This window comes from Hyaena hyaena, unplaced genomic scaffold, assembly GCF_003009895.1.
Source record: "Hyaena hyaena isolate Hyena2069 unplaced genomic scaffold, ASM300989v1 scaffold_680, whole genome shotgun sequence".
NCBI classification, from domain to species: Eukaryota; Metazoa; Chordata; class Mammalia; order Carnivora; family Hyaenidae; genus Hyaena; species Hyaena hyaena.
The window spans coordinates 804,025-827,434 of record NW_024081312.1 but is presented as its reverse complement, the minus strand read 5'-3'; the positions used below and the strand labels follow the sequence as shown (position 1 = coordinate 827,434).

Here is a 23,410-nt window from a genome sequence, read left to right as displayed (position 1 = left end):
TAATTAAAAGACCAATTTGATCACTCAATATTTATTGAGTATCTATGATAAATTAGACAAACTGTACAGGTAAATTGTAATATGAAATAAAAAATTTATTGGTAAGAAAGGAAAATTCTTGAAAGAAAAAAAATAAAGATGAGAAAATGGACATTATAATTTTTAAGGGAAAAAAAGTCTCTCTATTCTTCTGCTGATCTCAGTAAATCTGCTTTAATAGAGTCCAAAAGTTTACTCTCTATTTTTCCTTCATTGAAACTTGCCTAATTAATGTCTATGCCTGTTTCTTTAAGTCATTGTTTCTATTTTTTTGTTAAAGCATAAACAAAATATGAGAGAATACTTTTTTGAACATTTGAATGTTTCAAATTTGAAATTTTGAACATTTGAATTAGGTGTAAGTACTTCACTAGCTATCAGCAAACTGTTAGGCAGGCACAACTGCAACAATGGATAAGGAAGAAATGACTTAAGGAAATTTGTTCTCTGAAGACTTTCATTTAGTCTAACATTAAACAGTTGCATGTGTAACCCTAAATCCATTAAGATGATAGAAAAAGGTAAAAATGCTAGATCAGCTATTTTTTATAAAACACACCATTACTATCATAAATAACATATCATAAACTACAAAAAGAAACAACAATCTACAACTCCAATACTCTATAAACTAACAGATTATTAATAAATAAATATTTTGTAATATCAAAAGTTACTGACAATAAATGCAATGCACTATTCTAGGTTGTATCCTGGAACCAAAAAAAAGGACATTATTGGAAAAACTGGGAAAATCTTAATAAAATCTATAGTGTAGTCAGTAATATTATACCAATGTTAATTTCTGAGTTTTCAAATGTGCCACGGGTATGTATATTGTCAACACTAAGGAAAGCTGGGTGAGGGGTATATAGGAACTCTCTGTACTATCTTTACATTTCTGTAAATCTAAAATTATTTCATATGGCTTAGAAGGGAAAATAAATAAATAAATAAATAAAATTATTTCAAAATACAAAGCTTAAATAAAAAAGTTTTTGATACAGAAGATATTAATTCACAGATTCTTAAGACAATTTAAAGAAACCAAATCAACAAAATTACTAATAATTCAAACATTATTGCAATTACTGTTTGCATAATTATAATATATTGTAATTAACATAATTGCAAAGTTTTAGATCTAATTCAATACATCTAATTTATATATAATTAAATATATATAAATAAACCTGTATGCTGTCATTTCTTCAGTAAATATTTGTTTTGTACCACTGCTAAGCAGTTTTTATATAACTTTAAAAAATACTACTAGCTTGGAGTGCCTAGGTGGCTCAGTTTAGCTCAGGGCATGATCTCACTGTTAGTGAGTTTGTAAGATCGTGAGTTTGAGCCCCACATCAGATTCTGTCTCTCTCTCTTTCTGCCCTTCCCCTGCTCATGCTCTGTCTCTCTCAAAAATAAACTTAAAAAAAAAAATACTACTAGCTTAAATTATTAAATGTGCCTATATATTTTTTATTATTTTTTTAATGATTTTATTTATTTCTGAGAGAGAGACAGAGAGAGACAGCGTGAGCAAAGGAAGGTCAGAGAGACAGGGAGTTACAGAATCTGAAGCAGGCTCCAGGCTCTGAGCTAGCTGTCAGCACAGAGCCCAATGCGGGGCTTGAACTCACAAACCATGAGATCATGACCTGAGCCAAAGTTGAACGCTTAACCGACTGAGCCACCCAGGCGCCCCTCTTTTTTTTTATTTGAGAGAGAGAGAATACATGCAAGTGGAGAAGAGGGGAAGAAGTCAAGAAGAGAAGGAGAGGAAGGGAGAGGGAGTGAGAGAGAGAGAGAGAGAGAGAGATTCAGAGAGAGAGAATCTTAAGCAGGCTCCATACTCAGCAGGGAGTCTGATGCAGGGCTCAATCACACAACCTTGGGATCATGGCCTGAGCCAAAATCAGGAGTCCAATGCTCAACTGAGTGAGCCACCCAGGCTTCCCTAAGTAAGCTTATATTTCTAATGTTGTAATATATTATTGCTCACATTTATGATATGATATATGACTCCTTAAGAACACATTTCTCAACTGAAATAACCTTTCATTATGAAAATGACTATCTGGGAACCCATAAAAAGGAAACAACTGGGAACACTACAGTTTACGTTTCCTTTTTCTAATCTAAATACTCCTTTTTTATACATCAATTGCTACCTTTTACCGTTAAACTTTATAAGAAAATCTAATGGCTCCCTCCTTAGCCATTCATTTTATCTACCTATGCCTTTTGCTTTCCAAACCTCATATCCAATGTGATCAGATTGGATATTGACAGACACTGAAGGAATGCTTGAGGACAGTATACACATGGATTTCAAACATTACAGCAGATAAAGGAAATATCAAAGAAGATGTATTCACAGGAAAAAAACAGAGGTAAAAGAATTAATTTTTCCTTTAGTGAGAAATAAACTTTAAGACTCAAGTAATATAAGTAAGTTCTTCAAAACACGTAATAGGGAAAAAAAAAACAGGAAGAAGAATGTAAGAACTAACCATGTGCAATAGAGACTATTGGAACAACTAATCTCCATCTAATCTAGCCAAAATCTTTCAGATTGCAGGCTCTAAAGTGGAATCTTACTCGTTTAGGGATATTTTGGGAGAAAAAAAGGGATACGTTTTGGAGTCAAATGGACTTATTAAAATCCTGAATTCCTTACTTATTAGTTACATGACTTCAGATGAGGTATTTTTTTATTTATATACACCATAGTTCTGTATCTATTCTAGGGGATAAAACTATGTACCTTGCTATAGGTAAAGTACAAAGCAAAGTGCCTATTGTTTTTATTATTCTTAAAATAATATCTGTATTGCTTTACAGTTCTATTTAGGATGTGGCGCAGACGGAATGAAAATTTTGCGAGGCAATGTAGACATTTTGAAAAATGGAGAAGAAAAGGCAGGCCTTAAAGGAATTATCTGGACACGCAAAAGACAGGAGGGTCACAGCGGCAATAAAGGAGGAGTGGGTATACAAAAGAGAATTAGTATATGCTACAGACACCTGTGCTCTATTTTGGAAAACCATAAAAATCCTCTGAATAACAGTCATCCTTATCACCCTTTTCCCACACTCTATTCCTAAATTAAAACCTAAATTGATTTTATAAGAAAAAAATAGGAAAAATAAATTTTATAATATCTCATTTAGCAATCTAATTGAAATGCAGTTTCTGATAATCCAGTCATGTAATCAGCTGTCCATGTTCTCATCATTTCAATCATACATCCAATTTCTAAGACTGATGAAAAATCCCACCTCCCCCAAATTATATAAAAATTGGAAAATCACAACTTACCAAGTCTTCTAAGTTGAAAAGTTGTTCAAATCCCTCTGGAATGGAAGTTAGTTCATTATGCTGGAGATAGAGGCCCTTCAGGTTTCTCAGGTTTGTAATTTCTTCAGGGAGTATTTGCAGTTTGTTATGGCTATTGATTGTTAAAATAAATGCTGAGTAATTAGGTCACAACACAATAAATCATTGCAAAGGTATTTTTGGTAACTACAGGGGCTCATTTAAAAAAAATAAAATATGGTGACTAATTTCAAGGACTTCTCAAACATCACATACTAATAATGTTAACTCATTAAAATTTTAGTGTTCTAAAGTAATCAAATAGAATTTCAAAGAAATAAAGGTTTTTAACTAAATAATTTATGAACTTTTAACTGTTTCCTTATAACCTTTTGATTTTATATGTAATATGAAAGCATACACTGGACAATTTTTCATACTATGTCTGAATTTTAGAATTTTGGCAGAGACATGGGCACACATACATTATAATGGAGTCACAGCTCATATGGGGATTATGTTTTTAAACTAGCACTCAAGACAAAAACAGCTCTTTTCAAGGGCCTGCCATGTCCAGGTGAATGTAGTATGTGACTCCATTCTTCTTTGTACTTAGTCTCAACTTTTCTACTCTGTCCTTCTGTAGAGATACTAAGTTTGTTGTTTTAGAAGTCCCAAGTCACTGAGCATGATATATTCCTTGATAATTAAAAGATGGCCTGACTTAACTTGTTCCCAGATTTATCTTAACTATTTACTTAGGAATTCTATTCTATTTTCACACCATATAGAATTACCTAACAAGTAACAGGGTGAAATGAGAAATAAAATGGGGTAAAAATAACCTTAAAGTATATAAAAATAAAACTAGATAGAATAAAAATGCCAAAAGATGCCTTCTAAAATAATAAACACTAAAAATTGTCAAAAATTAGTTAATATTTGGGCTCCTGGGTCAGTTAAGCATCTGACTCTAGATTTTAGCTCAAGTCATAATCTCATGGTTCATGAATTTGAGCCCCATGTAGAGCTCTGTGTTGACAGCTCGGGGGCCTGCTTGGGATTCTATCTCTCCTCCCCAACTCCCGGCCTGCCTTTCCCCAGTGTGCTTGCTTGTGCCCTCTCTCTCTCTTTCTCCTCTCAAATAAATAAACTTTAAAAAATCTGGTTACTACTGTTGGTCACCTATCTGAAATCTTTGTGTATTTCACAGGTACGTAGTTGGGCAGAGATGTAATTCTAACTATATAGTTCCTCCATTTCTTTTCCTCTTCTATTTCTTCCATCTTAACACTCTAATCTGAAAGTATTGGAAGCTAAAGCTAAAAGGCATACCCAGTCTCTATACTCCTTTACCTCTTCTCTCAACCCTCCCCATTCTTGCCTTTGCAGGCCATATCCATGACTTTGACTTGTATGGGGAAGAGGTTCTGACGTAGCTCTAAACAATTAGCACCTTTTGTGTGTAGCTATTTTTGCTGATTTGTGGTAATTTTAAGTTTTTCATCAGATGAGGGCTGTAACTTAAGGAAGCATTTTCCCTCAAAGCAATAAACTTACCTTCAGAACACTGAGACTTGACTATGTGATGTCAGATATCTCTGTAATCATACCTATTTTATAAACCATAGTTTTTCAAACTATATTTTGAACACTTAGATCTTTTTATTTCCTAAATGAAATCTTCCCAAATCCCCTTTCCCCTAACCTATGCATATATAACATATAAGACAGTCATTTCTGGAAAGTCTAGAGGTGTGGATTAAAAGGCAAACAAAGTTAGTGAGAGTCTTAGCCACCTGGCTTCCCACATACCTAACAATGAGTACCACAAGCATATCCAGAGTCCTCAGAAAAGTTTAAAAGCTACTAATACTAAAGCCATGACATTTTTCATCACTAATGAAATAACTGTTTCAAATTTCTTCATTTACTTAAGCAGGAGACTTTTAAGAATATCAAAGTAACTTACAACCTGAGCTATCAACAAAAAGCGTTTCTAAAATAAATACTAAAAATTGTTACATAAAAATAAAACAAAAACCACTTAAAAAAAATCATCTGGTCTACATTTGTAAAAGGAGAAAAACATGTGGGCAATTCTAAAAACAAATAATCTGAGAAAACTTAAAATTCTTATTCTGCTTTTACCACTTTCTGAGATTATACAAAAGTATTTTCTAATATTAAAAAATATTTTTAAAATACTAGATTTACACCCCTATATTGGTAATACTGAAATTAAATAAGCTTAAATGTTACCTGACATTAAGTTTCTGAAGATTTTCTAACTCGCTTATAGCAGAAGGAAGGGATGTCAGCTGATTATCATGTATCTGAAAGTTATTAAAAGGCAGTCAATATCTTAGTTTTATAATTAACAACACATGAGCATGAGTTCGTTACTGTACAGAATTCTTCAACAATAATTTTGTTATTGTAATTCAATAGTATTGGGTTGGAGTCTGGTAATTTGTTCCTTGTATAGAAGAGGAAAAGGAATCTGAAGTTGACCACAATGTTCAGAAGTTGTGAAGTGATAAAGTCAACGATTTTAAATATTACAATTAAAAAAAATAACTTTATCTCATTGAGTGGAATTTTAATCTGAAATGAGAGATGAGAGCATTAGAAACTAATAGCACTTTGATGGTATGATTTATGTCAACATATACCAAAAAAAAAAAAGGAGAAAGGGTATGGGGAACCTCCTTCATTTTTCTCACAGAACCATATTATTTTGAAATCACAAGGAACCTGAAAGAATACCTACAGCCAATCCATTCATGTTACGAATGGAAAAAATAAAAGCTTCTCTAGAAATTTGATGAGATCCAACTTTTTCAGACATGAGTTGGAAGATTTCTGATGTTCCTAAATACAGTACATCAGAACTCTGCAGATTGTGAAATAAATTATTCATGCTTTGCTTCACAACACATAGCAACTAGAGAATAAAAAACAGTCCCTTAATATGCATACAATAATCTAAGCTCAATAATTTAAGTCAGTGTTGAAGACAAGTTTAAAATAATTTTAAGTGCTGATTTAATGTCTAGAATAATGATGAGAAAAATAATAGCAATGAAAACAGATAAGCAGCAGCAACCACCTGTTAAATGCGGATTGTTCGCATGCAATAATGCATTTAATTCAAACAAGAAGTTTTAAAAATAGGTAGTAGTGTCAGTCTTGGTTTATAGAAGTGGAAACTGAGGCACAAGGAAGTAACTTTGCAAGGTTACACAACTATCAGGTGACACAGTCAGAAACTGAAGCCTGGTGTTATATGTACCCTAAATCATCATGCTATGCCCACCACTAATTTGTTACTCTTCCTTATATTCTACCAATTAAATATGGGTTTTCTGCTTTTCTCTGCTTATCAAAGCCTAAATTTAGCCTTAGAGTTTCTTAGAGTCTCAACTAATGACATATTTAGAATCAGTCAACTTACATCAAGAACAGTGAGTGCAGGCAGCAGTCGGAGATCATCTGTAAGTGACTGAAGTTTATTGTTGGATATGATTAGTTTGGTCAAATCCGTCTGCTCCCACCATCGCTCAGTAGCACTGAATGAAAGATTCTGATTAGCTTCCTCAGGGATATCCACATTTATTCTCCAGACACACTGAGGTACTATTTCCATCAACACACACCAAAAAGAAAAAAAGGAAAAAGGAAGAAAACAAGAGGTGAGATACTAAGTGGTATACTTTTATAATAGCCATTCAGTTCACCTATTGGAAAGCAATTTCCAAAACATAAAAAAATATACTTAAAACAATTCAAACAAGCAATGAACTACAACTAAAGTTGATTTTATTCAAAAACAGAATATGACGTGTATTTTACATACTAAGTCTTTTAACTTCATTCAACTATATTTACTATATACATACTCTGCACAGCACATTGTGGCCAACATATAATGCAAAGAGAGAAAAGACTCTACCTTTGTGCTAATAGAATAGAGAAGGCATGGAAATCAACATTTATAAGGTGATATCATAATTTTACAAGTATATACTGTCTGAGAAAGCACTGACACTAATAATAGCTAATGATAATAGCTAACATTTACAAATACCAGGCAATTTTCTAACATACTATTTAAACCTCATAACAACTCTGCGAGATAGGTGCTATTACTATTCTCATTTTATAGACAAGAAAAATAGGGCACAGAGAGAATGTATAATTTACCCAGGGCTATACAGCTAGTAAGTAGCAGAAATTGGATTCAAACACCTGCAAAGTTATAGTGTCTTGACTTTCAGTGGTTATTTGGAAGGCATAACTGACTCTGGTACTTGCCCTCTATTTCACCCAACATATAATTTTATTTCTTACCCTATCACACAACAATGTGTGAATCTCATCAGAACAAATACAGCAACTCATGGAACACAGCAAATAAGACTGTACAAGTTGAATGTGGAAGACTCCAAGTTGAATGTGGAGAGTCCAGGTTCACCACTATAAAAACTGAAACTCCAGAAGGTACTAACTTGCTACAGTGTTGTAGCAAAACCATTTTAACTTCATTCCATCATATAAGTAGGACTACATATCAGTATGATTTTAGAACTTTGAGCATTATTAATCAAGGCAACAACTGATTATGCCCTGCAGTCATTGGCTATGTTTACAGAATGATACTAAATGAAAAGGTATAGTCAAAATTTAAAATTCAGGATACTGAAGTACAATTCAGGAATACTAGTCTGATACATTGGTTTAACAGAAGCAAAGCAAATCTGAAATCTATGAGGTTTATACTCATTCAAGAAAAATGGGGTAACTGTAATCATATTAGAATATATTAAAAGATTCTTCTCTCACCCCTTCTCTCTGCTTAGTGTCTTCTTTACACTTCTATCAATGAAACTCCACTTAATAATCCATCATATTTCCATTTGTGGATATAGGTTTATTTATTTTTTTAATTATTTATTTATATTTGAGAGACAGAGACAGAGTACAAGTGGGAGAGAAGCAGAGAGAGAGGGAGACACAGAATTTGAAGGAGGTTCCAGGCTGCAAGGTGTCAGCAAAGAGCCCGACGTGGGGCCTGAATTCACAAACTGTGCGTGAGATTGACATGAACTGAAGTTGGATTCTTAACCAACTGAGCCACCCAGGCACCCTGAGGTTTATTTTTACAGCAAAGCAAAATAAGAAAAATTCTCTCTCCCCAGTTCTTTTGAGAGCAAAAGCACCATAAAATGTATCATTACTACTACTACTACTATTATTATCACTATTATTTTGGTGTTCAGTTATGGATGGTTGAGTGGGAATAAGAAACACAGATCAACTCAGATTAGCATGTGAATTTACTGACACTAAAAGCCAGTAGAAATGGGGATACTCATGCATTTGACTAAATTTTGATGTTACTCGAGAGGAAAAAAAAGTTACCAATGTGCCATACAGATTGAGTCACCAAGTTTCAGTATAAAAAACAAGGCAAGACAAAATAATACAACACACAAATGTAGAAAAGAAGCTATGTGATATGCACAATTTTACTCCTAAGAAACTATGTAGAGCATTTGTGCATATATTTTCCTCTAACATCCATACATAGATGTTAGATCTATACATAATTAAGATGATTATAATTAAAAAGCAATGTAATACAAATTTGGAGGGGTAGGAAGGCAGGAAGTACAAGAAATTGTACATAACACAATGAAAATACTTGTTACCCATCAACTACACTAAATCACTGTTAACATTTTCTCATTAATTCAGATTCTTCTATTAACAAAATTTGTCTTTGTAGGAACTATCAAAGGATGGATAATTGTTGATATCATATTGTTAATGAGCATGTATCAATTTGCTTTTCCAAAAACACGGACATACCGCTTATTCTTTTCCTTATTAACTTGTTTGTAAGGTATCCAAACTTTCTCGAGAGCTTACAGCATCAAGATTCATGTCACACTCTTCTTCCCTTCCCCACAAACATGAAGAAGGTATAAATAGTCCTAATTATTGAGGAATTCTTTAGAGCCACCTAAAAGTAGCTTACCAATTGATAAAATAGATACTATCAGGTAAGGATGAATGTCAATAGGCATACAAATGTGAAAAAAATTACTCTGTAGGGAGGTTTACTTACTTTACCTAATACTTAAAAGAATAGTATAATGAAGTAAAACTCCAGGTATCCATCACCCACCTGTAACAAATTATCAACTCATGGCCAGTCTTGCTTCATAATCTCACTCCACATATCTAAGCTACAATTGTAAACTAGAAAAAGAACATATTAAACCCAAAGTAAATAGAAGCAAAGAAATAAAAAGTAGAAGTCAATGAAATAGAATAGACTAAAATGTAATTAAACCAATACCTGTTCTTTGAAATTAGGAATATCACCATAGATCTTACAGATGTTAAAAGAATAAAAGAATATTATAAACAACTTTATATCTATAAAATCAACAACTGAGATAAAATGAACAAATTACTTAAAAGGGTGAAAAAAACACAACAGCAAAAGAAAATCTGAGCAGCCTTGCATCTATTAAAGAAATTAGATTTGCTATCTTAAAACATTCCCATTTAAATATTTAAAATATAGGGGCGCCTGGGTGGCTCCGTCGGGTAAGCATCCAACTTCGGCTCAGGTCGTGATCTCGCGGTTCGTGGGTTCGGGCCCCACATTGGGCTCTGTGCTGACAGCTAGCTCAGAGCCTGGAGCCTGCTTTGGATTCCGTGTCTCCCTCTCTCTCTGACCCTCCCCTGCTCACATTGCCTCTCTCTCTCTCTCTCTCAGAAATAAATTAAAAAAATAAAAAATAAATATTTAAAATATATTTAAAACAAAGAAAACTCCAGGCCCAATGCCTTCACTTGTGAATTCTAGCACACATTCTACGTACGTAGAAATAACACTAATTCTACATATACTCTTTCAGAAAATGGAGGAAAGAACAACCCATAACCCATTTTATAAAGCCAGCATTACCCTGATACTAAAACCAGATGATATTAAAAAAAAAAGAAAAAAGCTACAAACTAAAATCCCTAATGATTATAGACCCCCAATTCCTTAACAAAAAGTACTTTATAAAAAGTACATCACAACCAAGTGGGAGTTACATCAAAAATGAAAGACTGCTTTAACATATAAAGATCAATCAATGCAATCTATCATATTAACAGGAAAAAAAAGATCCCAAGGATTCTCACGAAATCAAAAAAAAAGCATCTGACAAAATCAACATGATAAAAACTCTCAAAAAAGTAAGTATTGAAGGGAATTCCTTCAACCTGATAAAAGGTTTCTATGAAAAAGGTACAGCTGGTATCATACACAATGGTAAAAGACTAAGTGCTTTCTCTTAGTGCTTTCTTAAGGCAAGGAAGCACATTCTCACTACTTCAGAATTTTACTATGGATCCTGACCAATACAATAAAACAAAGAAAAGAAATAAAAGACATCCATATTGGAAAGGAAAAAGTAAAACTGTCTCTATAAGAGACAACATGATCCTCTATGCAGAAAATCCTAATCTATAAAAAAATTATATGTAATGAGTTTAGAAAGTGCACAGAATTCAAGGTTAATATACAAAAATCAACTGTGTTTCCATATGGTAACTGTCCTTCTCTGCCTAAGTTATTTCGCTCAGCATAACACCCTCAAGGTCCATCCATGTTGCTACACATGGCCAGATTTCATTCTTTCTCATTGCCATGTAGTATTCCATTGTATAGATAAACCACATCTTCTTGATCCATTCGTCCGTTGATGGACCCCTAGGCTCTTTCCATGTTTTGGCTATTGTTGAGAGTGCTGCTATGAACATTGGGATACATGTGCCCGTATGTATCAGCACTCCTGTATCCCTTGGGTAAATTCCTAGCAGTGCTATTGCTAGTTGGTTTCCATATAACACTCAGTGCTCATCCCCACAGGTGCCCTCCTCCATGCCCATCACCCCCCTTCCCCTACCCCCCACCCCCATTAGTCCTCAGTTTGTTCTCAGCATTCAAGAGTCTCCAATGGTTTGCCTCCCTCCCTCTCTCCCACTATTTTTCCCCCCTTCTTCTCCCCCACAGTCCTCTGTTAAGTTCCTCCTAATCCTCTTATACATGCAAACATATGGTAACAGCTTGGTAAATTTGTAAACAGTTAAATGTACATTTATCACCGTATGTCCACAAATTCTAATCTTAGGTATGTAACTCAATAGGAACAATAATGTATGTCTACACAAAGACTGTATTTGAAAGCTCATGGCATTTTAGTCATAATAGTCAAAAACTACAAGCAACTTGGGGCACCTGGGTTGTTTGGTCAGTTGAGCAACTGACTCTTGATTTTGGTTCAGGTCATGATCTCGTTGTTCGTGAGTTCAAGCCTCGCATCAGGCTCTGCACCTCAGTGCTTAGGATTCTCTCTCTGTCTGCCCCTCCCCTGCTCGCTTACTCTCTCATTCTCTCTCTCTCCCTCTCTACATACACTTTTTTAAAAAATTAGAAGCAACTCACATGGACATCAACAGCTGAATGGATAAACAAATTGAGGTACATACATACAATAGACTATTACTCAACAATAAGAAAAAAACTACTGATATAAACAACATGGATGGACCTCAGAAAACATAGTAAGCAAATGTGTAATTCCACGTAAATAAAAATTCTGGAAGAAGCTAATCTATATTGACAAAAAGCAGATCATTGGTTGTATAGAACTAGCAGTAGGGATTGACTGACAGAAAAGGAGCTTAAAAGGGAATTTCTCAATGTAGAAAATTTTCTATATTTTGATTGTGGTAGTGATTAGACAATTGTGTGTGTGTGTGTGTGTGTGTGTGTGAGAAAACCCACTGAATGATACACTTAGAATGGGTGCATACATTGTTTTTAAATTATACTCCAATAAGGTTAATGCAAAATAAAATACAGACGATATAATATATCATCTTTAATATCTATAATATATCATCTGATATATTATCAAGGTAATCTTATTAACATATAGACATTTATTCATTTATATATATACATATCAACAAGTGAATGAACAAACAGAGATATATAAGTATAAATACACATACACGTATACACACCGGTACACTACACACACACACACACACACACACACACACACACACACACTTCTCTCAAGATAATAATTGTCTTAAACAGCACTACCTAATACAACTTTCTCAATGATAGAAATTTCCTATATGTTGCACTATATGGTAGCCAACAGCTGCATGCAGCTATTGAACACGTATTAAAATGTGGCTAAAGTGACTGTAGAACATGATTTTTAATTTTATTTATTTTGGTTAATTAAAATTTAAATAGCCACATGTGACTAAGGCTTCAACACTGGACAGAATGGCCCTTAACAAAGGCTGAGAAAAGATTTCTTTGCATTTTTTTTGGCATACTACTCTTTCTTCCACTTACAATAGCTCATTATAGAAATGAGGACTCCAGGTGGAAAAGAGCTGTGTAATATGGGGAAGATATTTAGAAGTGAATAAGGGAAGAAACAGAGAAGAAATAAAATAACATGTTTAAAATGGTGTTTACAGTATGGAGGTTCCTCAGGAAACTAACAATAGAACTCCCCTATGACCCAGTAATAGCACTGCTAGGAATTTACCCAAGGGATACAGAAATGCTGAGGCATAGGAGCACATGTACCCCAATGTTCATAGCAGCACTCTCCACAATAGCTAAAACATGGAAAGAGCCTTAGTGTCCATCAACTGATGAATGGATCAAGAATATGTGGTTTATCTATATTATGGAATACTACATGGCAATGAGAAACAATGAAATCTGGCCATGTGTAGCAACATGGATGGACCTTGAGGGTGTTATGCTGAGCGAAATAAGTCAGGCAGAGAAGGACAAATATCATATGTTTGCACGTATAGGAGGATTAGGAGGAACTTGACGGAGGAACAAGGGGGAGAAGAAGGGCAGAAATGGTGGGGGAAAGGGAGAGAGGCAAACCATGAGAGACTCTTGAATGCTGACAAAAACTGAGGACTGATGGATGTGGGAGGGGGATGGGCATGGAGGAGGGCACTTTGGGGATGAGCACTGAGTGTTATGTGGAAACTAATTTGACAATAAACTATTTGTAAAAAATTTAAAAAAATTAAAAAAATAAACATTAAAAAAAATTTTAAAAAAACAAAAAAACAAAAACTGTATACCAATTAAAAAAATTAATAAAAAAAATAAAATACCTTTGATGCATAGTATAAATATTAAGAAAATATTAGGGAATCAGTCATTTATTCTTTCATGGTATGAAAATATTATATAATGATTCCCCCTTTCATTCATCCAAAGTAAGCCAAATTCTAGTGCTTGCTTTGGAAGCACATATACAAAGTAAGCCAATTACTGAATTTCATATTTAAAATACAGTAGAATACTTTATACATTTAGTGTTAGGGACAGAATTATTACCCACTCTAGAGGTAAACTGTAATGTCACATTGAAACAATTTGCCATTCCTGCTTATTTGTATACTACATTGGGTTTAGATACAAGGCAGATACCTACTTTGGAAGTAAAAGGGGGGTAAAAAAACTTTGTCAATATGGGCCATCATTAAATTTGAAAGAAGATAAGAAATAAACCTTTTTTTCTGGAAAAAATAAAAATAAAAAAATAAAATGGTGTTTAAATGGAAGGATAAAAGAATGTGTAGCCAGCAAACTATAAGAGCAACAAATCATGAGATTTAAAGATCTTTTTTGACTGTTTTGAACAGTTTCACAGATATAAAGATCACCCACTGTATATGATGTTTCCTTAAGTAGAAAACCATAATCATTCCCATTAATCATAGTCTGTATCCTAGTCTATGTAGATTCTATCTTCTAAAAGGCTGTAAATATATTAAACTATGATACACAGTAGGACATAATGGGTGTATCTCTGACCAGAGTCAGGAAACTAAGGCCCAGTTTAAACTGTGCAACTAAGCCAACTGGTTACCAATTAATATCTCATCTAATATCTCTGGTTACCAATTTCCTTGTTCATTAAATGAAAGGGCCCCACCATAATTTAAATGCTAGGATGCAACAACAGTAGTACAAACAGGCTTTTGCTAGGTGCAGAATAATAGTTTAGTAACAGCTTACCCTACAAATGCCATTCACTAAATTATCTACCCAATTATGAGCATTTTTTTTTAAATTATGAGCATTAAAAAGAATAAACCAATAAATCCAGCACTGTATAGCTGGGAAAGCTCATTGATAAACATTCCAAATTTCTCCACAGTAGTTTATTCATGATAACCAACAGCCTCATTACATGAAAGAATCCCCCATATCGACAATCCACAATACTGTGTCACTTTCAGACTGTCTTTAAAATTTAATAAGAAAAATATACACACACTCTCTCTCTCTCTCTCTCTCTCTCTCTCTCTCACACACACACACACACACACACACACACACACACACACCAGAATAAAATTAAATAGTTATGTAGAAGGCATTAACTCAGTTGCATCTTGAGGTTAATGCAGAGAGATATATCTTTGTGCTTTAGAGCACCTGAGTCATTGTTATGTTAGAATGAATGAAGACAATGATACTCTTGAAGTCCCTCAGGATACTATAAGAAAAAAATGAAACAATGTTTAACATACAGAAAAGAAAACATTGTAACTAATCACTTTAAGAGAAAAATATACTTGAATTTGTTACTTTAATTTGAGAGTACATTCAGTTTTACAGTAAAGATAAGCCTCCCTGAAACTCTAAATCCATTCTTCCCAATCCCTTTTTTTTCCTGTGACTATACGATAGATGGCATTCACTTAACCTTCCTACTCAAGAAAACATTAAAATTCAAGTGAGCAAACATGACATTAATATAGAGATACATTCAAGTTTGCACTAATTTATAAAACAAATTTTGGCACTGACAATAACTTGAGATATACATCTCAAGAGACTGAGACACTAAAGTTTAGAATTATTTTAACAGATCAAGAAATAGGATTGGGACTTTTAGTTAACTATCTAGTTCCTTGTTTTATAATCTAAACAAGCAGACTTCCCTGGATTTCAGTATGCTAAAAATTAAACGTTTACCTCAAGATTCTGCCATCATATACAGATTAACATACTTTCCTTTTGCTTTTATTTCTAAGAAATGTTCAAGAATTAGCTTGTCTTAATGATCTGCTCAACTAGAAATATAGTTTCTTTCTGAAATTATTTGTTATTAAAATCTGATACTTTGGTTAATTCTTATTAGCTGTTTAGAATATTATAATAAATTCCATTTGGGGCGCCTGGGTGGCTTAGTTGGTTAAGCATCCGACTTTCGCTTAGGTCATGATCTCGCGGTTTGTGGGTTCGAGCCCCGCGTCGGGCTCTGTGCTGACTGCCAGCTCAGAGCCTGGAGCCTGTTTCAGTCTGTGACTCCCTCTCTCTCTGACCCTCCCCTGCTCACGCTGTCTCTCTCTCTCTCTCCCTCTCTCACTCTCTCTCCTAGAAATAAATAAAACATTAAAAAAAAATTTAAAAAATAAATAAATAAATTCCATTAAAGCAACAAATAGTCAAAATACAGAGTCAGCTAAATAATAAAGCAGAACACTGTTAATACAGATTTAAGGATGGTTATTTAAAACTTGGGAAATATGTGGTTTATGATACACTTTTACAGTGTCATAACAAACTCTACATACTGAATAAGGCAAATTCTCACTACCTTAAAATAGATGACATGACATCTTGAGGCATAGAAGCCCTAGACCTATTCACTTAATTCCACAAATGGAAACTAACCAAATTGCTCTCTGAAAGGTAAGGAAAGATGGCCGTATACCCATATTTCCCTTTCAAATAATACTGGTTTTAAACACATGCAATTGGTTTGTTTAATAAATTATCGACTTACGAATTTTCCTGTCAGTTCAACAATGTGGTTTCCTTTAAAATTTTCAGCATTCTTTTATTCCAAACTCTGGCACCTTTTTCTTTCATTGAGTTTTTGATGAATCACCCAAAAACATTTTCTATACTATTGTTCTACCAATGGCGGGCAACCACAAAGCAACAAGCAATACCTCCTTTTCAACGCTGTCTTTATTTTACCTGGCCCAATGAAAAAGCTGCAATATCTATACTAAACCAAACAATGATATATTTTTGTGTACTTGCTCAGAAAAAGAGCAGTCGTTTAAAATTTCCAGAATATTGCTAATATTCTTCTTTGAAGTTGGTTATTAACAGTTATTTTGTTCAGGCATACCTTTGTCAGTAAGTACAAAACTGACACTCAACGCGCCTGGGTGGCTCAGTGGGTTAAGCATCCAACTTCTGCTCAGATCATGATCTGACAGTTCGTGGGTTCAAGCCTCGCATCAGGCTCTGTGCTGACAGCTCAGAGTCAAAGACCTGGAGTACAATTCTGTGTCCCCCCCCTCCCCCTCTCTGCCCTGTCTCTGTTCATGCTCTGTCTCTCTCTGTCTCAAAAATAAGTAAAACATTAAGGAAAAAAAATAAGAAAAACCCTGACACTCAAGAACAATAACTTTAAAACTGCCAATAATATTCAGATGTTTAAGTATATTATAGTAGTCAGAAGATGAAATATTATGGTCATTAAAAATAATCAGATTTTTCAAGTGACACCACAAAATGTACAAAGGTCAGAAAAGCAGGACTCAGTACAACTCTTACTTTGTTAAAAATAAAAAATAAAAGGCAAATTACACATCATATTCACACAGAAAACTATAGAAGATAAACCTTCAAAATATCAATAGTGATTAACCCTGAATGGTTATTTTCACTTTTTATGCTTTCTATAGATAGTACTTTTTCTGTCATAGACACAATGCTTTTATAAAGAAGAAAATAATAAATGGGTATTTCCATTAAGGAAACCCCTCAGGAGTACTCAGATTTCAGTTACAGGTAAAAATTAATCTGTACGGAGTATTAGTTAATACCCTATCAGGGTAATAAAGTGTCTCATTGCTCTTAGACTTTCCACTAAGAATCAATTCAAGGCCACCATGTAAGAGAAAGAATAACAGTTAACAGATTGTTAACTGCTTTTGGTTATATACACCAAATTAAAGGCTAGGTTCTATTTTTCCAGTGTAGAAATAATGGACATGATGGTACATTACAAATACCTTTGTATTACTGCATAAATAAGAAGGGACGAAAGACCTGGAGTACAATACAAAAAGTTGTTATTTTAACAAGTACAATTTTTAATAAACAAATTTGAATAAAACATATCAAAATGCTTATGTGACTATAAATTATCTGAAGTGCCAATCTGCTTCTTCAGCACAATATCTGGAGGAGGCATACATCACAGTATATAACAAATATGATTTAAATAAGTATCTGTCTATAAGTCCCCATAGCATTCAAATACTTTCATATTATCTCATATCTGTCATATAAAATATCCCATGATATCTCATGTATATTGATAATAATCTGAAAGAACCTATGTTTGATAATCGCTTTGAACATATTCACAATCTTGGGTAATAACATTTGGCGATAATATAAATAATGAGAAGACTTTTTAAAAAAATGAGTATATTTTTGAAAAGTATAACAATGTGTAGGCCAGTAAAAGAGACAAGTTAGTAAAAGTTTATCAGAAAGGAGTAGTAATCATTTTTCTGCAATTACTTTGTCAAAAAAAAAAAAACACTTATGTTCCTTTCATCTACACTTCATATAATATCGACTTTAAAAAATCCTAACTAACAGGCCATGGGCCTTCTTCTATATATCACTTATACACTGATCCCTGAATTACTCAATAGTAATTCAGTAGACATGTAGCATGAAAATACAAATAAAGAACAACCATGCTCAACAATAAGAAAACACCCAATTAAAAAATGAACAGGGGAGCCTGGGTGGCTTAGCTGGTTAAGTGTCTGACTCTTGGTTTCAGCTCAGGTCATGATCTTATGGCTCTTGAGTTCGAGTCCCATATTGGGTTCTGTGCCAACAGTGTGGAGCCTGCTTGGGATTCTCTCTCCCTCCCTCTGTGCCACACACCCCCAACTCTGTGTCTGTCTCTCTGAAAAATAAATAAATAAAATTTTAAAAAAAGAACAAAAGATCTAAACAGGCATCTCACCAAAGAAGATATACAAATGGCAAATAAGCTTATGAAAAGGTGTTTCATATCATACCTAAAATATTGAGACAGGACCACACACTTTACTAGGAATGGCTAAACTCCAAAAACCTGATAATACCAAATAGTGGCAAGGATGTGGAGCAACAGGAACTTTCATTCATTGCTGGAGGGAATGAAAAATGGTACATGCACTCTGGAAGAAAGTCTGACAATTGCCTACAAAGCTAAGCACACTCTTACTATGTGATCTAGTAATGGCGCTCCCAGGTTAATACCCAATTAGTTGAAAATTTACGTCCATGCAAAAACCTGAACACAAAATGCAGTTTCATTCAAAACTGCCAATAACTGAAAGCAACAAAATTGTCCTTCAGAGAGTAAATGGATACAATGGTACATATATCCATACCATAGTATATTATCCAGAAATAAAAACAAATAAGTTATCAAGCCACAAAAGGACATGGAGGAAACTTAAATGCATACTGCTTAGTGAAAAGAGCCAATCTGGAAAAGCTACATACTGTATGATTCCAATTATATGACATTTTGGGAAAGGCAAAACTACAGGAACAGGAAGACTGGTGGCTGCCAGGCCTCAGGGGAAGCAGAGTAAGGAATGAACAGGTAGAGGTCGGAGGATTTTTAGGGCAGTAAAACTGTTCTATATGATACCGTAATGGTGGATACGTGACATTATACATTTATCAAAGATAAATCCTTTTGAACGGATATCTTGGTAATGACACTGATTTGGAAGGTGAGAGTTAAAGAAATCCAGGCAAGCATTTAGAAAGTTATTACAATGTTAACAGCAATACCAATAACAATGATAATCATTTTTACCGTGTACTTTTTAGTACCAGATACTTTTACATTATCTCATTAAACCTTTGTAGGTCCTGTTATCACAAACACATTATAAATGAGAAAATAAGGCACAGTGAGATTAAGCATCTCAAAGTTACACGAATAAAGATATGGAGATAAAGAACATGGCCCTCATAAAGGACTTTACATAGTTCAGAATTACAGTGGTTTGAGTGGGAGAGATTAAATGGCAAGAAAGGTTGAAGACTACAGCTAGATAAACACCTTCTACATCATGGTAACAAGGATTTCTTTTTGATAAGTAAGCTACAAATACCATGTGCTTCTCCCATGTATATTTTTCTCCCCTATGAAATGCTATATATCCACTTATTCAGCATAATTTATGGAGCACCTAATATATGCCAGTTATTATGTTAGGTTCTGTTTATGCAATGATAACCTAAACGGCCCTGATCATTTCACCATGGAGTTAAGAGCCAATATTCATTTGCTCCCTTAAACTTTACTAGACAAAATCATTTGGGTTCAATCAAAAAGTACATTCCAGTATTTTGCTTAGTATTTGGAAATATTCATTCATTTACTTATTCCTTCCACAAATATTTAATAGGAATCTATCATGTGCCAAGTACTATTTTGGGTGTTAGTAATAACAACAATGAATAAAAAATGCTCCTCGACTTCATGAAACTAACATTCTAGTGAGAAGCCAGGGAAGACTATCAACAAATACATTATATAAATTCTGATAGTGATAAATGTTATTTAAAAAACTGAACAAGTAAACAGTGTTAGCAATGGTGTTTATAGATAGTGTAGTTAGGAAGGGCCTCTGAGAGGTGTGACCTCTGAGCAGAGTCCTATAGTAAGCAAGTAAGCCCAGGTCAGGTATCAAGGAAAATGTTCCAGGCCTTGAGAAAAGCAAATGTGCATGCATGTCTGTAGCTTTTAAATATTTATGTTCCCACTGATTGAAAGCTTTTCCAGATAGAGCAGAGATTTTATGTCATATATCCTTTCATTCGTTCAGCAAGTATTTGCTTGGTCAGCTCTACACATGGCACAATAAAAAAGCAATTATCAGGTGGAAAGTAGAAGGTTTCAAACTCAGATAGCCTGAAATCTGAATAAATGAGAAAAAGCATTACAGGAAGAATGCTATATTCTCTCCCCACTTCCCAGTCCCTCCTTTACACAACAGACAATAAGAAGAGCATTTGTCTATTACTCGTTCTTGGTATCCAGAAATGTGCTTGTTGATCTTTACTGGGTTTTTCAGGAAGGTTCCAAATTCACTTTGTGTGGCATCTATCTTGATCCTCAATTTAGGAAATTATTCCTTACTTACTATTCCTTGAGGGAAAGTAGGAACCGAACCGGACTGACCGACCCAGTGGAAATGTGGTTAGTGTCTGAATTAGAGTCTGGGGGTCCTGGCTAGGAGACTGCGGCAATGGCCAAAAGCAGGCCAAGGAAAGGGAGACTGACAGGGGCCAGTGCTTTCTAACAGCACAATCGGGTGTTACCTCTGGATCTTACCTTCACTGAGATTCCGACCCGACAAGTTTAACTGGCCGCTCTTCCTCGCTGCCTTTAAAAGCCCCTGGGGTACGGAGGCACCGCAGTCTCTCCTCTCAGATCGGAAACCCACTCGGGGATCCCGCTCGGCCACTCCCTTCAGGCGCGACATGTTCAAACCCACAAGTCCAGACGCGGAGCCCCGCGCGTGACGCTTAAATGTGGCGCCGGCGTGTCACCCCGCCCCTGCCGAGAGCGCGCCGAGCTCGTGGCCTTGAGCTGGGCCTTAGCTCTCGCTGGCGCGGCCCCGATGTCGTCACCGCCAGCGCCTGGGCTGGAGGATAGAGGAGCCCTTCCCGTTGCCGGTGCCGGCCTTGTGTCTTGGACTTACTTCGCTCGAGTAAGTACGCTTAACACGCTGAAAAAGGACTTTGGGCTTTATTGTTTGTACTGTTACTGCGACTCCAACCTACTCTTCTGTGCTGGCGCCTTGGCGAGGAGGTCGGGGAAGGATAACCTTCTCTCCTCGCCTGGCCTGAACGTGGGCCTTGACCAAAACTTGAGACCTGGGCGCGGTCTGCAGCCGCTCTGGACCCTAGCCTGTATTTGTCGTTTGTAGTGGTGGCGCCGGACATCTGTCTGGCGTAGAAAACGAAAACAGATTTCTGTTCTTCGCGCGTATGCCCCGAGTCCTAGAATTCGGGTACCTTGCCTGCTGTTGTATTTAGTTTATAGCCCGGCATAGGAGGTAGAGTGAAATGGAAGGGCTGGCATCAGAAAAGAAAAACGAAAGCTCAGTGATAAATGTTGTCTTTACTGGACAGTTTAGGGAAATAGGCGTAGGCACAAATTTTAGTATAATGAAAACAGCTTGGACTTTGAAGCTCAGGAGATGTGAGTTGGAATTGAGCTGCTTCTGTAGCTTACCAGCTGTGTAACTAACTTCAGGCAAGTTATTTGACCGATTGTAAAGCTTGCTCCTTTTTCATGAATTTAGGGATAATTCCTATCTCATTCGTTTGTTTTTGTTTTTGTTTTTTTTTTTGATAATTAAGTGAAGATAGAGCTTTGAATATTGAGCGCTTGGTGAGGAAAGGGACTCCAAGATAGAAGATGAAAATTTTGTTCAATAAGTCGGTTTTCCTGGATAGTTTCTGTCTGAAATGTACATCGGTATTGATTCATTCAGCAAATAATTAGGAACTCATTATCTTCAGTCATGTGCTGAATGCTAGACTTTTTTTTGACTGAAGTGATTTTGTTCTGAAAAGCATGCGCCAGGAAATCTCCAAACCCTCCCATCAACTCGGCTGTGGATTGGTAGAATATTTGAAAGGTCCGATGACGGCCCACTGACATTTCTGCAGCAGAATTTTTGCCGGAGTCCAGGTTCTTGCTTCCTGTAAAATTGGGTTTTTAACCCCCGCCACTTTTTGTTCTTCTTAGTTCTTTGGAGCCCTTTACACTGAAAGTGAATAACAGCTAGGTACCGTTAGTTACACTACCAAGGAAGAAGAGTGAGTTTTAATGCAAGGATCTTAATGAGCCTCCTCCGCAGCCCAAGTGTATCTCAACAGTAATGATGATAGGCACAGTGCTAATAATATCTCCTTTGCTATTTGTTATTTAGCACAACAACCATTTTTGCAGGTGAAGATACTGAGGCTAAAAGGGGTTAAGAAACTTACTGGAGGTCACAAGTTTCTATAAGTGCTATGGACAAGAACGTGAACCTAGTTCTCTCTCCAAAATCTTTCTTGTTAATCATTTGATTTGCCTAGTGGCTTTTACTTCATCATTTTCAACACCTTTATCCTAAAACCATTTTAAGGGACACTTCAATTTTGTTTTAAAGAAGGCTTTTTATATTAGACAAAACACCTTTTCACTTTTGTAGGATTTAACAGCCTATGTTTGGAGGATGAATTGCTCAAGCATAAAAGTTTACAATAACCACCCTGTCCCCTACCGTAGATTCTTTTTTTTTTTTTTTAGATTCTTTTTTTTAGTTCAATATTTTTCTAAAACAATGGGCAAGGTATAATATTTTCATTTATTGTGCTTCTACATGAAGTTAAATATTTCATTATTGACATTTAATTATAGTAAACATTGCTGCACTTTTTATAAGAAAAGCATAATTTTGTTGCATGGCAAAGTAATTCTGAAAAACCCAAGTGACCATAGATACTTGTTGTAAACTTAAATAGATATAAACTGACAGGTGTAAAAATTTTACTAGTATATATCTCTAGTACACGGTATATTGTACCTGTGTACCAAGTGCAGATCAAGCAAGTGAGGGTGAAAATTATTACCTCACACAGAAAAGTTACGTGTTTTATCTCAAATTGATAGAAACTGAAAGCTTATCAACTTGAATTGAGCTTCTTTATGAGACAGTATACTTTCATATACATATATATGTATGTATGTATTTATATTCATACGTGGGACTTAGCACTTTATATCAATTGTATTGCTTTAGGAAGAATGCATTATAAACAATAAAAAACCCAATCCTTTTTCAACTTGAGCATTT

At 35.0% G+C, this 23,410-nt stretch overlaps 2 protein-coding genes across 3 annotated transcripts in view; one reads left to right on the top strand and one right to left on the bottom strand.

Annotated features, from left to right (window-relative positions):
• The window catches only part of LRRC40 (leucine rich repeat containing 40), a 46,277-nt gene extending 25,215 nt beyond the window's left edge, over positions 1–21,062 (bottom strand). The window contains exons 1-4 of the mRNA XM_039217308.1: positions 20,890–21,062; positions 6,816–6,997; positions 5,621–5,694; positions 3,362–3,491 (exon numbers count right to left, since the gene is read on the bottom strand). Coding sequence (XP_039073239.1) covers positions 3,362–3,491; positions 5,621–5,694; positions 6,816–6,997; positions 20,890–21,040 — 537 coding nt within the window. The 5' untranslated portion in view covers positions 21,041–21,062. The remainder of the gene's footprint in view (positions 1–3,361; positions 3,492–5,620; positions 5,695–6,815; positions 6,998–20,889) is intronic.
• A 115-nt stretch (positions 21,063–21,177) lies between these two features.
• The window catches only part of SRSF11 (serine and arginine rich splicing factor 11), a 44,281-nt gene continuing 42,048 nt past the window's right edge, over positions 21,178–23,410 (top strand). The window contains exon 1 of one of the 2 annotated variants that reach the window (XM_039217318.1): positions 21,178–21,268. The gene's annotated coding sequence lies outside the window, so the exon portion shown is untranslated. The remainder of the gene's footprint in view (positions 21,269–23,410) is intronic. The other variant, XM_039217317.1, reaches the window with a different exon arrangement.